The 15,609-nt window shown below is 41.4% G+C and overlaps 1 protein-coding gene across 3 annotated transcripts in view; it reads right to left on the bottom strand.

The window, feature by feature from the left end:
* LOC102040865 (mothers against decapentaplegic homolog 2-like) overlaps positions 1-15,609 on the bottom strand; it is a 76,211-nt gene that overhangs the window by 29,318 nt on the left and 31,284 nt on the right. For 2 of the 3 annotated variants that reach the window (XM_005430986.2, XM_031065288.1), the window contains exons 2-4: positions 3,825-3,914; positions 2,495-2,688; positions 1,866-2,000 (exon numbers count right to left, since the gene is read on the bottom strand). In XM_005430986.2, coding sequence (XP_005431043.1) covers positions 1,866-2,000; positions 2,495-2,688; positions 3,825-3,914 — 419 coding nt within the window. The remainder of the gene's footprint in view (positions 1-1,865; positions 2,001-2,494; positions 2,689-3,824; positions 3,915-15,609) is intronic. The other variant, XM_005430987.2, reaches the window with a different exon arrangement.

Genomic DNA, 15,609 nt, shown 5'->3' with positions numbered 1-15,609 from the left:
ATTAAATCTGTTGATTAAAAAAAATTAACCAAAAGAATTATCCTTGGTTCACTCTGTAAAACCAGTGAGCTAAATATAGATGTGACAAAATTCAAACGAGAATTTAAAAGGACAGTTAAAGGAAATCTTCACTATCAAGAATTATGATAAAAATCATACTAATTTTGAACATTTTTATTGAATTCATTGTGATAAAGTGGACTCCACCCTTCTCCAAATCATTCATTATAGTTAAGGCCACAGCCATGGTAAAAGGTCAATTACCATTTCCAATCCAACCCACATTTCCTGTTTCCAGTTGCTAATCTAGAGTCCTTGGCATAGATTATTTTCCATAACTAATCTCTGTCTGAATAGAGATTTCCTCCATGTAGTAGTATTAATGGAACATACAGCCCCAAGAGCCATCCTGCACCTTCACGACTGCCATCTTCCCAGCTGTAAGTGAAACCAACCTCTCTGTAGACCATGTACTGAGACAGTATTGTGGTGCAAAGCTACCACAGTCTTAGTTTGGCCTACTGCTAAAGAAAATGGTTCTCTGAAGCAGGCTGTCAAGACACACAAGATTTATCAGAACCTAGCTAAGTGTTCAAGATTAAGTCAGCCAGGTCAAATAAAGTAAGATGCCATTAATATAACAGGAGGGTGTCAGTGACAAAGATAAGGAGGCAAGGTGCGGTTAGCTGCATAATCATTTGAAAATCATGTGAATACCCACAATCACCTTGAACATACTTCCTGCAAATAACTACCTAGCTGCTTTAGCTCATTTCCATAGCACTGGATTTGCAAATGGTAGCTTTCCAGTAAGTTGTTAGGAAATGGTATTAAAAGCCCTCAGATTGAGTCAAAAAAGGCATACATCAGTTAGGAAAGCAGCACCAATTTCTATCCCCTTAAATTGCTCTTTAAAGATCTGCTGTCCCTAGGTGACAACAAACATGGCCCAGATTAAACAGATGAGAACAAATTTATTGGATTTTTAATGCCATTTCAATTCTTGGATGCATTTAAAGAAAACACAAACAATAACCTGTTTAAGACACATAGATACAATTTCTATATTGCACATATTTGAGTTTCAAGTAATTTTATTCTTCAAGAGAGTCTAGACCTGAATTTTCAGCTTGTTCATAACATAGCTGCATTAAACATTTATGAGAAAACTTCAGCTTTACTTGGTTTTACACTCCAGGCAACTTCCTAAAGGGATAGGAAACACAAAGTTGGGGCAGGAAACAAAGTTCACTGATTTTATGTTTCAGTAATAGTACCAGGTTTGGGGTGCACTGTAGCAGGGTAGTCTTGGGATGGGGAAGGGGCAAAGAAGGGGAAGAAGGAATTCTTTGATTTCAATATTGTTAGGCTGCTCTTTCATACTAAAAAGACAAAACTGTGCACACAATAGTAACAAACACACAAAGCAGACCTTGATCAATTGTGGACTACAGATCAAAACACTAAGTCACTCATTTGCAACTTAAAGTTTTCTCCACAAACTACATGTGGTGAGATTGAGTAGTAAACTGCTGCTCAATCTCCAACACACAGCATTTGGAAACCCCTATATGCTTGTAAAACAGATTGAAAGCATAAGACAAAGGTCTATTTTTCACTCATTAGCATTCTGAATCTTAAATAAGCTACTGAAACCAAGTAAGCAATATAGTTTCACACAGGATTGTGTTTTGCAAACAGCAATGTTCAGGTATTTCCATTGAAACCAATACACAAAATCAATTAGATCTAACTTATTGGCACATCTTGCAATTAATTTGATCACTTAGAAGCATAAAATTATCATCTTTGTTTCAGCGGCACAATGTCAAACATACTGCTTACAGTGAAAGTTAAGAAAATACCTGGTATGTAATTGCTCTGTGGTTCAATTCCAGCTGGAAAGTTAGTGTTTTCAGGAATGGAATGGGTATAGTCATCAAGAGGCGGCAGTTCTGTTAGAATCTCAGTGTGCCGTGGCACTAGTACAGGAGGCAAGACTGGAAAAGCAAAATTCAAAGCATTGGTAAGACCCTCAAAATGCACGCTTCTGTGAGCTAAAAGGAAGAAATATCTATCGAAACCATCTAACAATATCTTCAGATGTTTTGAAATTTTCTGAATCTCAGTACTGCTAGTATTATGATTGTACTGCTAGTGGTAAAAACAGATTCCTGAAGTGCCTCTTGAATAAGACTATTCCACAGTAGCAAAGGTGAATAATCTCTGTTCTCCTTTTAAGTCTGGGCCATATTTAGCCATCTGGAAACTACTAGTGGTCCTGGAAATGTTTATCGGAGTAAAGATATCTCCACATTCATAAAGATTTTTCAGTAACTTTACTATTAAAAACTATCAGGGGTGGTTTTCTCAAAAGCTGTATCTCTAAGAATCTTATACTTTTGGCAAGAGAAAGCATTTTTCTCTTTTTCATTTATAACATGCTGATCAAGCGCATACGGATGCTATACAAAGTCAGAAGTAGTCTTCCTACCTGGTGTCTCCACCCTCTGGTAGTGGTAAGGGTTTACACATACTTCATCCTTTTTAAGATTAAAAGCATATTCACAGTTTTCAATTGCTTTAAGTTCATGGTGACTGTGAAGATCTGGCCAACGCCACAAACGACAGTAAATAACATGTGGTAATCCTTTACGATGAGATACCTGTAGACGGCCATCGAGAGATCTGGAGGGAAAAGATGTTAAAAAGTTTTTACAGACTGCATGCTCTTAGCCACTTAAGCAAGAGTGTACACACATGGGATGGGTAGTTTATTCATTCTCAGAATTCAGTGGATTGATACTGCTAGTGACATTTATACTCTTGTTGAAAAGCTTCAAATGTGATAAAAATGATCATATCAGTAGTCTCTTAACTTGTATTTGGGTTGCTCTAATCATTGGCAGTTAAATTTAGAATTCATTAAAAGCCACTTTACCTCCAACCAAGTATTTAGGATGATTGCTTCATATATTTTTTTAAATGCAGAAGAGAGTTGTTAAAAAAAAATCACACACTTAATAGTCCCTTCCACTACTAAACCTCAAAGCTTTGCTGTGGCATAGATGCTTTATGGCTTTACATTTAAGAATTCCCAAAGGACTGCAAATAAGCCTATAAGCAGTCAGCTGCCCAAGTGATCCACATGGCAGTATAACTGCAATGCAAAAAGCATGAATGCACATCTTTTAAGGACTGTACAGTTTATCTTCTTGACTTCGTCTGCCTTACTACCAGCTGAAATAATTTTGCTAGTTTTAAGACAGACTGCATATGCTTACATAAATGCAGATGTTTATGATTGTTATGGGATGGGAGACAAACCTCAATACACAAATCAAGTAATGTGACATGAAAAAATAAAGACCCTGTTTAGAATTTGCCCACCATTAAGTACTGAAGAATTTACAAACAATTCTTTAGTAGCTCGTATCTGAGCCAATTAGCAAGATTTAACTGAAAGCTTGTGACATACAAAGCAGTTAAAATACTTTGTAAGATTAGGCCTAAAGAATCAAGCTTCCCAACTTTGTTAATATAAATACCAAATCATATTAGAGCTTGCATTTAACAAGTCTTCCCATTCTTTCAATAGCACTGTCATGAAAAATCAATATTGCAGAATTAGAATTTCATTGGTCAAAACATCAGCTGATAACACTTGGATTTCTACACTGGCAAGCAAATATCTTAAAATGCTGCACCATGAGAGGCCTAGGAAGCATTTTAGTCTATTTTACAGCTAAAGCATCCCATTACAGACCCTCCAAAACAAATCCCTCCCACAAGATTTCTATGATGCAAGAGGGCAGAATATTCACCTGGTTTGTTCAGAGAAGCTGTAAAGGCCTGTTGTATCCCACTGATCTATCGTGTTTGGTGTACTCAGTCCCCAAATTTCTGAACAAGTGCTGTGCATAATAAATTAAAAACAAAAACAAAAAATTGATATGAATATGGAACATGGTTATTCAAAACACTATGGTGTCAAACATGGAAAAACATACAGAATACTTCCTTTCACATAGAAGATAGAGCATTGTTTGACTTGCATTTAGACTGACATCTCATGCTGTATTTTCTATATGAAGGAGGCTATCAAAATGGAACAAGTGATTCAAGGTAAATGATAAATGTTTTTAAAAGTTGAACAAGTTCTCTGCTTTTAAGTAGTCAGTACAGTTGTAACATCACTTAAAACAGGCTAAATTTCTTCAGCCTAGCTCTTAAAAAATTCTGTTTTAAAGGGTAGTTTCTGGGTTTGTTTCTTGGGGGGGGTTTGTTTGTTTTTAAACATAAGCTTCCCTAAGACTTCAAACAAATGCCATGTATATCTGAAACTGAACGTCACAATCTAACTTTCAGGTACCATCACTTAAGCACTAATCTCATTCTCCATGCACATACTAAATTGCTGCTTTCCCCAAAAGAGGAAAATTCAGACTTTAAAGAAAAGCACATCGTAGCTAATACTTTTCACTGTTTTCTGTACTCTCCTTGATTAAAGAACTAAATATTCTTTTCCACAGTATACAAAACACAGAATGTTTAACACAGTTTTACAGTATAGTATTTTATGATTCAACTACAGGATAACAAACCTTCAATTGCTAAATCAAGAAGAAGGAAAAGAGAGACAACTAATTTGTTACCAAAATGGTTCAAGGACAAGATCACAACAGTAAAGAAAAAGGAGCCTTCAGTCAGAGGCACAAACTAAAGGCAACATCAGATTTAAACAAAGCAAGAAAACAGCATGGGTTTGTAAACAGAAAGCAGACTCAGAAGCATAAATCCAGCTCAGCTCTATCACAGACTTGCTCTGTGATCACTAAAAATGGACAGTTTATTTTTATATAAGTGACATACAACTAGACCTCAGAAATTATGAGAATTTGGTTCAAAAGCAACTTACATCTCTATTTCCTAATTACAGAGCCTGAAGTTTGACTGTCTGCTACAGTCTTTAAAATAAATAGCCTCTGAAAAGTTGCAACAGAAAGCAAAGAATCCAAGTTCACCAAACTCCTGGTTTTAAATATAGGTGTTGCAATTTAAACTACTGAACTTAGCTGATACAGTCACAAGTTTGGATTGAGTGCTTAAGGGAAGATAAGTAGGTATTTTTATTTCCCCTCTCTACACAGGGAAAATTCAGTAGTGTTACGAAACAAGAAGACATAAACATAAGTGTGGGCTACTGATGAAGGGAATTAATGGTTCTTGTCCCCTTCTTGCCTGTGCCAAACACCTCACTTTTAGTGCCATTCCAGGGAGGCTGAAATGTTCATGCAATTGAGCAGCAACCCAAATCAATCAACTGGCTATCTGACCACAGAACATACATGGCAGAAAATTTAACTTTTGAGAGTTACTTTTCATCTAGATCACTTCTATTCACTGTAGAGCTTCATGAGCACTATGAATCAGGAATAAGACTATAATTGTGGACAGCAGCTTGCATTTATCACAAATAAAATTGTTACATAAAATATGGCCTTTGACATTTTACTGATCACAGACACAAGTAACATATTGTAATAGAGAACATTTGTCTAGTAGAGAGCAGCAGTGTCAGACGAGAAGGCCTATTCTCTGATTTAGATCCAGCTCTTCCAAAGAGCCAACTCTCCTGAACAAGTTACATCTATCTCAGACACAGGCAGCATCACAGATCTCTAGAAAGTGGGCAAAGAGGGATCCTGAGCATCACTATATCAGCAGAGCATACAGCCTCTCTTTTTCACATTCCTAAAATGTCTCTAGGATGGTAGACTGCCAGAAGCTGCGTAATGATTAAAATAGTTGCCCTGAAGACGCATAAGGCGCCTGTGGGATGCCAGGGAGCATTCCAACACTGTACTGTGTCCTTAAATATTCACCACTGCTGCTTGTAAGACAGACCATCACATACATTAAATCAGAAGAACAATCAGCAGACACAAAGCCTGCTGCATATTAATTGACACAGTCAGCTCATTACCTTTGAGCAATGGATCCTTTATACAAAGCAGTGCTCCAAAGCTGACACTATTACAGATTACACATTCCCAAAATTGTGGGGTGCATCACTGGTGAAAGCATGGCATGCCACACATTTGCTGCACAAGACTTAAGATAGCACATGCAAAAGTAAAATTTCACAGTTCCTGACAAAGCATGATCAATAGGAACAGTATTTTATATTGCTAACCTCTTCTATCTATAAATATTCAAACTATCAAAGCTGACAGCATATTTCATAACCTACAGAATGAAAAATGGTATCCTGAAGTGACTGCAACAGTCATAGGTTACAATGAAGCTCAGGACACCATGGAGGGAAGGCAGGCCAGGAGGTACAGAAAAAGTGAACAGTTAGAAATTAGAGCAAAACTGCTCTAACATACAGCAGCTTACATGACATGCTATCTTCCAGAATGTGTCTGATTAGAGTTAGGATTAATAGAAATCTTTTACTAGTTCATCTACACTATGACTATACTCAACTCCAATAATGCACAATCAAACACAGAAGAGCCTGCAGGAAATCAACCCATACAATCAATAAAGTCAGCTCAAAATAGCTTTTACTGTTCACTGGAAGAAACATCTGAGGAAATAGAGTGGTCTCTCCACTCTCCTGCTTACATAAAAGATCCATTACCTGAGATGCAAGACTGTCCCCCCACTATATCACCCAGATAGTAAACAAGGCCTCTTAATATTCACACACATACACACTTAACCAGAATGAAATTCCTCACAACCCTAAAAAGCATACTTCATGCACAGCACTTCCATGAAAGACCACAATATGTTCATTCATACGCAAGCAATAGCCTGACAGAGGGAAAACACATCTATTCATCCCAGAAAGGTGGTGCTGGAAAGGTGACTGCATTCTGAAAGATGTTTAAACAACTTCTGTAATGCAACCATTAAAACCCTCTGAAACAGGAGTACAGAATTACTGTCCCAAAATAAATAGGATGCATTCTCTCCTAAACCTACATCCAAAGCATCCAAAACCCCTTGTGAAGAGTCCTTTCTATTCCTTATTCCATAAAGAATTTAGGAGAATCAAGGATTAACATCTGTACTCATAAGTTAAGTCTTGTCTGGAAATATTCCCATGACCTGGAACGTGATCATTTATGCTAGAAAGCAGCTAGGACATTCCCCAGCACTGGGACATGCCAATTACTGTTCTTCTACACAATTCTCAGGTTTGTGAATGGCACATCATCAGAACCACTTCAAAGATATTTACATATGAAGTACCAGAAACTCTATACAGAAGTTGCTAAATATAATTTTCTTCTTCTTCAGTCTCAGAAAGCAGAACTGTAAAGGAGCTTAAAAGGCACCAAGTTCAGTTGACAGCCTTCTCTTTACCTGAAGTGGTAGCACTAGAGAAATGGCAAATAAAACCTGAAATGCAAATAGCATCACACTTGTCAAAGCCCACATTATACAGAAATCATTACAGAATGGTCTTGGACATTCAACTTGCTTATTTGTGAAATATTACATTGAGCCACTAACATTTCTACTGAATCTTTCGTATCTTTTAGAATCCACAGCCACTAAGAAGTTTGCCAACTCCACATTCAAGGCAATCACCTCCATTTGTTTTTTTTCCTGCATCCTATAATCACAAGCATTTCTTCCATTTAATCTGTCTACCCCTACAGTTTCTGAGGCATTTGTAGTGCTGGAGCTGTGACTGAAACAAAAAAATAATTTTAGTAAACCATGACAGTACCCCATTTATCTGTTTTAAAGTAGGAGATTAAAGTTTTCAAATTATAGAATTGTTATGCAAAATCTTCCCTATAGATATGAGCCTGAAATTTGTTTTTACTCACATTTTCACTGAAAGACTAAACAAGAAAAATGCAACAAAAAATATGATCAGGTTTTCATTTGAACTGGAGAAGTTACTTAGCACAGGGACACAAACACCTTTATACCAGCCTAACATTTACAGGACTTACTACCTTGACTTACTAATTTTGCCAGAGGGGTAGAAAAGAGGTGCAGAATTTGCTTTGAGAGCTACACCAAGCTATCAAAACAAGAGTTAGAGCAGTAAGAAATGACCACTAGATTTAGAGAATCCTATTTTCTCACAACAAATGGGCAAATGCCAATGCATTAACATTGCTCATGGCTGCTTGTGTAAAATTTGCCTGAGAAAACAGGTTGAAGTCTGCAGATTAAAGATCTGTACCTTGTATACTAATTAGTTTTTGTTTGTGTGGTTGGGGTTTTTTGTGGGGCTTTTTTTGGTTCATTACTGGTGAAGCTCCTGTGAAGACACTGTCCCATTACACTCCACTGATACTAACTTTGAGAAAAGGATCAATGAATTGATGGATGAAAGAACAGAATCCTTCCTCTCATACCAGTTTTCTTTCTGATACATCTAAGGTTCAAGAACAGCTGGGAGGGAAACATACCAAACCTTTGGAACTAGTTCAGAGAAGGTCTCAAAGACAACAGTAATAGGAAAGCCTGATTTGACAAGCTTAGGTGTAATATAGATGAAACAAAGCTACTTAAAAAGTTCATTGGCTTACATACAATATTGTATTCAGCACAGACAGTTCCTAACAAGTCTTCCAAATTCCACCTTGGACTTCTGGTGGGCAGTCTTTGGCCTGTTTAGGACATTTATTGACAGAGTACCTGGGGAGTCAGTCCTGAAAGGCAAAGGTGTCCAGGAAGGCTAGATATGCTTTAAAAAGGAATTGTTAAATATTCAGGAGCAGGTTGTCCCCATGTGTAGAAAGACAAGTTGTCAGGGAAAGACCAGCCTGGTTAAACAGAAAATTTAGGCTGGAACTTAGGGGAAAAAAAAATCTATCATCTCTGGAAGGAGAGACAGATAACTTGGAAGGACTATAAGGATGTCACAAGGGACATATATAGGGAAAAGATGAGAAGGACGAAAGCCCAACAAGAACTTGATTTGACCGCTGCAGTTAAAGACAAAAAAAAGTTTCTATAAATACATTTGCAGCAAAAGGAGAGTCAAGGAGAGTCTCCATTTATTGAATGCAGAGGGTAGTGTAGTGTAGTGTCAGGGTATTGAGTCAAGGGGTCAGCTGGAAATATATTTAGGATAATTGAAAACTGTAGATGAGTTGAGGGGCCAGCTAGGAATACAATTGGGATAGTAGAAGATTGCATATTTTGGTTAAGATTTTAAAATTAGTTAAGAAGCTATGATAGTAATATAGGTGGCAAGAATCAAGTACCTTAGTTAAAGAGTAACAAATACATTAGGAAAGAGAAGCTAGGAGTGACAGGGATAGATGTAGCAATTGTGAAGGAGCAGAGACCATAAAAATACCTTGCCTTAAGAATAATCAAACAGTTAGGAGAGGCTTGGACCGTGACCAGCAGATCAAAAAGTCCTGCCAACTGGCCATGAGTGAAGAATTCACCATGAGGAAGATGGCTTTCTTCCTCCCATACTCCCACTCCCTTATTTCAAAATCCCACAGACCCAATTAAGGGAGTACAATTGCACAGCAGTAATGTATATTTCAGCTGATTATAATACAAAGCAGGCAGGTAATGATTATGTATTATGTGTCCTTAGAAACCACTTGGATATGTAAAACCTTTTCTGCATAAATAGAGAGCAGGAGTCTGCAACTCCTTGCACATGTATTTGGAAATGATTCCACATATGTCCAGTGTGCTGCAATAAATACTCTTCTTTTCAACTTTAATTAGTTGAAGAGTCATCTGTCTGTGCATCAGTATGAAGAAAAGGCAGAGGTATTTGATGGCTTCTTTGCCTCTCAGTCTTTAATATCAAGACAAGTTGTCTTCAGGATAACCAGCTCCCTGAGCTGGAAGGTAGGGACCGGGAGCTGGATGAAGGCCCCATAATCCAGGAGGAGATGGTTAGTGACCTGCTATGCCAATTAGATACCCACAGGTCTGTGGGCCCAGAGGGGATCCACCCCAGAGTAATGAGGAAACTGGCAAAAGAACTTGCCAAACCACTCTCAATCATATACCAGCAATCCTGGTTAACCAGAGAAGTTCCAGCTAATTGGAAATTAGTAAATGTAATGTCCATCTACAAGAAGGGTTGGAGGGATGATCCGGGGAACTACAGGCCTGTCAGCCTTACTTTGGTGCCAGGCAAAGTTATGGATGATCCTGAGTGCCACTACATGGCATATGCAGGACAATGAGTGGATCAGGCCCTGGCCAACATGGATTTACAAAAGGAAGGTTTTGCTTGACCAACCTGATCTCCTTTGTCCTGAGTAACCCAAAATGTTATTGTATTCCATATCTATCTGTGCCCAAAATTGTTACTGTCTCTTTAAGACCCTGCAATGCAATGGTGGGGCAGGGGTTGCCCGGGGCTTTTAAAAGTTGGAGCATGCGGGGAGCCCTCTCTCTCTTGCCATTTTGGCTCTCTCTCTCTCTTTCACCTTGTAGCTCTTGCTCAAGGCAAAGGCTCCCTTTTGTGGTTTATTTTCTGTTTCTCTCTGGCCTCTGGAGGGGGTTGTTTCAGGCAGGTTTCTGGACTCACAAAAGTAGCAACTCAAGAAGCTGCATTTCATGATCAAAAACTGTTTCAGAGTAAAATTTGCAACACCTGTCAGCAGTGCAAAGTCTAAGCTGATCTGGGGTTGGGCTGCCATGCATGAGTGACTGAGAGTCCATTTTCTTCCCCCCCCCCCCATGAAAGCGGAGACCCAAGACAGCAGTGCCACCTCCGGCAAAATCCAGTGGGTGGCAGGCAGCAACAAGCAGTAACACTTACCCTCACAAACATCAGCAATCCCCATCTTCCACTAAACTGCTTCATAAGCTCCTACTTTACTGTTTTGTTTTTTTTTTCCAGGGGCAAGGGTGCACCGAGCGGGGTTAGTCTGCCATCTCCCTTTTGTCTCACAGACAACACAGGCACCTGAAGAGCATGCCATCTTGGAGGGAGGGCTGCCACTGTCTTTTTCCTTTGTCTCTCTACACATGTGGCGAGCACCCTCTTGGGGAAGGAGATACTGCCATTTTGGGTTTCTCTGTTCACAGGGAGTCTGTGGGATTTCAGCAACTTTGTAACTAATGTCTACAACTTATTTTTTGCCTGTTGCTGTTTCATTTTTTAGTAAACTTATTTTTTCACTTATATCTACTTGTATTAGTTTCTTCTTATTGGTGGGAAGGGATTCATTAAAACTAAAGAGGTAACTCATTTGCATCCACCTTAAATTGTCTTAAACTAAGACACCTTCTATGACAAAGTGAACTTAGTAGATGAGGGAAAGGCTGTGGATGTAGCCTATTTAGAGTTCAATAAAGCATCTGACACCATCTCCCACAGCACCCTCTTAGAAAAACTGGCTGCTTGTGGCTTGCATGGGTGGACTCTTAGATGGGTAAAAAAACAGCTGGATGGACAGGCCCAGAAAGTTATGGTATATGGAGGTAAATCCAGTTGGTGGCCGGTCACTACCTGTGTTCCCCAGAGCTCAGTTTTGGGGGTGGTCCTGTTTAACATGTTTATTGATGATCTGGACAAAGGGGTCAAGTGAATCCTCAGTAAATTTGCAGACAATACCAAGTTGGGTGGGAGTGCTGATCTGCTCAAGGGTAGGAAGACTGTAGTGACATCTGGATAGACTCAATCAATGGGCTGAGGACAACTGCATGAGGTTCAATAAGACAAAGTGCTGGGTCCTGCGCTTGAGTCACAGGAACCCCATGCAGCGCTACAGGCTGAGGGAAGAGGGGCTTGAGGGCTGTTTGGCAGAAAGGGACCAGAGGGTGCTGCTTGACACTTGGCTCAATATGAACCAGCAGTGTGGCCAAGAAGGCTGATGGCATCCTGGCCTGTATCAGAAATAGTGTAAGCATCAGGACTAGGGCAGTGATCATCCCCCTGTACTCGGCACTGGTGAGGCCGCACCTTGATTACTGCGTTCAGGTTTGGGCCCCTCACCTCAAAAAGGACATTGAGGTGCTGGAGCATGTCCAGAGAAGGGCAACAAGGCTCATGAAGAGTCTAGAAAACATGTCTTGTCTTATGAGGAATGACTGAGGGAGCTGGGGTTGTTTAGTCTAGAGAAGAGGAGGCTCAGGGGCACCTAACCTCTCTCTCTACAATTATGTGAAAGGAGGTTGTAGTGAGGTGGGAGCCAGTCTCTCCTGCCATACCTGCAGTGAGAGGACCAGAGGAAATGGCCTTAAGCTGAGACAGGGGAGATTCAAATTAGATATTAGAAAAAAAAATTTCACTGTTAGGGTGGTCAGGCATTGGAATAGGTTGCCCAGGGAAGTGGAAGAGTCACCATCCCTGGAGGTGTTCAAGAGACATCTAGATCTGGCACTGGGAGATATAGCTTAGGGGTTACATTGATGGTGCTGGGTGGTGTAAGGACTTGAAAGGCACAGTTGCCTATCTCAAACACTGTCAAGGCCACGGAGAGAACCTGCCAAAAGCCACAGGAACAGGAACTTGAGATAAGCACAGAGGGGAGGAATTTGTGACAGGAAGGTGCTAATTCCAGGCTGGGCAGAGGTGAGATCTGGCTAGCACATACTGGTTAATGCATCTGGACAGAAGCAACTGCTCATACACATATCACCCCAAGTTTTAGGCATGCCATTGTGATCACCCCATAGATACCCAAAACTTGGACTGTGTAAAGTTGGTACCCCCAGAAGAATGACTCTGGGATCCCCACAACAAAGTCCAGGGTGAAGGAGAACTCAGAGAATGCTGTAAGATTCACAGGTGGTGACTGTCTTCTGCTCTCTCCTCTTTTCTCTCCCTCCTTGTACTTCCACTTTGCTCTCCCTCTCCTCACTCATCCCTCTTTGTCTCTCTTTTCTCTCTCTCCTCCTTTCTCTCCCATTCCCTCTCTCCTCCTTTCTTTCTCACTGCCTTCTCTCTTCCCCTTTCTCTCTGCCTGTTCTTTCTCTCTCCCCCTTTCTCTCTCTCATGAAAGAACCTTTGTTGCTCAAGGCCCCACTTGAAGAGGTTCTTCTTTCACATCATTTGATACAGGGGGCTCAGAAGCTGGCTATAAACCTAGAACATGCATTCTCCAGAACCCCACAAGGCCTAGAAAAGCTTGTGTTTCCTTCTTGTTAGCTGGTGAGAAAAGTTGCAATTTTGTTAAACACCTCTGTAAGCACATGACAGCGTCCACCCTGCTATTTTATTCCCAAGGTCCCTTGACCTTTCTTTTCTTTTTGGCAAACTCAGTTTTTGTCCTGGTTTAGGGCAAATTTGGGAGAGAATCTCCAAAAGGGGGCCCCTCCAGAAAGCAAACCCACACGGCTCCTCCCCCCAACCGGTTCGGGAAGAATTCCTCAGAGACACGTGGAAAGAACCTGTTTATTTAACAGGCACAGCACCTCCCCCACCCAGCACACAAAACGAACAATACCGGATGACACCACTCTTTCACAGCTCTGAAAAGATGACAAATTCAGTAAGTCTCTCTCTTGGGGGTGGTCGCTCTGTTATCAGTCCCTCTGGCGCTGGGGCAGCTGCTGCAGCCACAGGGTGCAAACTCTTGGTGTTCCCAGGTCCCAGTCCGGAGCAGGTTCAAGTTGGTCCAAAAAAGGAAAGGAGAAACAGTCCAGGAAGAAATTTGGACTGTTTAGCTAAACTAGCTAATGAGCAGAAGCAAGAGCAAGCAGAAGCAAAGCAGAAGCAAGAGCGAGAGAGCAAAGCGAAAAGCAAAAGCAAAAAAGCAAAAGCAGCACTATGTACTGCCCCGTCTCTGTGTCCCGCCAGCCATGAGGGAGTAGCTGATAAGAAACCAAAACAAAACTTTCACTCTTCAGAGCCAGTCTTAAAGGCACAGAACATAATATCCAGCATAAACAGAACAAATGAATGGGGATACAGGCATCATAATGTCACCCTAGGACAGTTTTCCAAAGAATCTGAATTATTTTCTTCCCTTTCTAAAACACTTCTTCTGCCTTATTGCCCCACACAATGTCATTATCAATATATTGTAGATATTCAGGGGCATCACGTTTTTCCAGTTCAGTTTAGATCAGTCCATGACAAATAGCAGAGCTGTGCTTCCACCCTTGGGTGTACGGCAGGGCTGGCACGGGCTCCATGGCCAAGGTGCACGGGGGTTGGAAGTTGACTGTGCAGGGGCAGCGGTTTAGCCACATTTCTCTTCACAGAGAAAAGCAAGGCACAATTCTTCCCAAGAATATTTCTGGGTTTCACATTCTCTGAACCTCAGAGAAAGGAAAAACAATTCTTATCTTATTTGCTGTGCCTGTGTTTGTGCAAAAGTAGAATGCAAGATGGAGATTGTTTACCCAAAGTGATGGTGTTTTGTTTCCTTGGCCTATCAGGGCCAAGTGTGTGTGTGAGTCGGGACTGTCGGCCAACAGTCACAAGATTCTGTGCACTTGTGTGCAGAGTTGAGTGCTTGGCAGATTCAGTTTAGTTGTAATGTAATATAGAATAAAATAATATAGTATAATAAAGTCTTCTGATAAGATGGAGTCAGATGCATCATTTCTCCCACCCATCAGGATTGCTTGCTTTACTATAGTGTGTTTGTCCAGGCACTGCTGGGAAGCCTCATCTCCTGACAGGGAGCCAAACGCCTCCCAGCTCGATGTGCTGCAGTGCTGAGATGTTTGCTCTGGACTCACCACCCACCATGGGCCAGCCCTGCCCTGCCAAGGGACTCAGATTGCCTCCAGAGGCTGCCAGCACCAAGGGATGTGCTTGTTATTACTCCTTCCTTTGAGGCTCCTTGGCATCTGCAAACACATGGTTGTCTCCTCAAGAACAGAGGGGATTAGGGAGGAAGTGGTGACAAAAAGGCACTGGATGGAATTTTTCTGCTGGCAACAACAGGTTTCCCCATTTTTCTCTGCTCCTCTACCATAGCTTTGATGAAGTGGGGAAATAATAACTCTGGATGAAAATGAGAGATGAAGGTGGTGGAAAGATCACCACCAAGGGCAATGAGGCTGTTTGCAGACGCCTACCGGCTGAACACTTTGAAACTATGTATTTTTCTGGGACATGGCATTTTTCGCGGGCCGACTTTCGTTTGGTTGGGGGGTTCTCACTGGGGTTTGGGGCACCTGACTCCCTCCGCACGCGCCAGCAGCATAGGGGAGGTGGTTTCTGGTCCCAAGCCTGGAGGGAATGGGGGTGGTGCCACTGATCAGAGGGCTGGGCAACATTCATTTGTATTGCGGGGGAGAACGGCGTAGCAGGGAGCGGACGGCACTTGTTTGTCCTGGGCAAGTGAGGACCCCAAATCCGTCATGGGGATTCACATTCCTGAAAAAAATTCTCCTTCCCAGCCAGCGGCATGCAGCGGTGGTTCTGGGGGGAGAGGGAGAAGGCGTTTGGCCACTCCTGTTGCCGAGACACTTGCAGCATGGTGGGGGCGGGCTGTGTGAAGAAAGACCCCGCCCCGTAGGCCAGGTCTGGGGCTCTCGGCCCTCCCACCGCCAGGTTTGGGTGCTTTGCCCCCCCACCGGGGCCAGGGATTCTGCCGCACCCAGTGGCGCAGGGTCCAAAAAGCCTCTGCTGCTGCTGGTCTTTCTGGTTAAAAAAAAAAAAAAAAAAAAAAAAAAAAAAAAAAA

This window comes from Geospiza fortis, unplaced genomic scaffold, assembly GCF_000277835.1.
Source record: "Geospiza fortis unplaced genomic scaffold, GeoFor_1.0 scaffold459, whole genome shotgun sequence".
Classification (NCBI taxonomy): domain Eukaryota; kingdom Metazoa; phylum Chordata; class Aves; order Passeriformes; family Thraupidae; genus Geospiza; species Geospiza fortis.
Note: the sequence above shows the minus strand (reverse complement) of the source record. Positions and strands in the feature narration are given on the sequence as shown.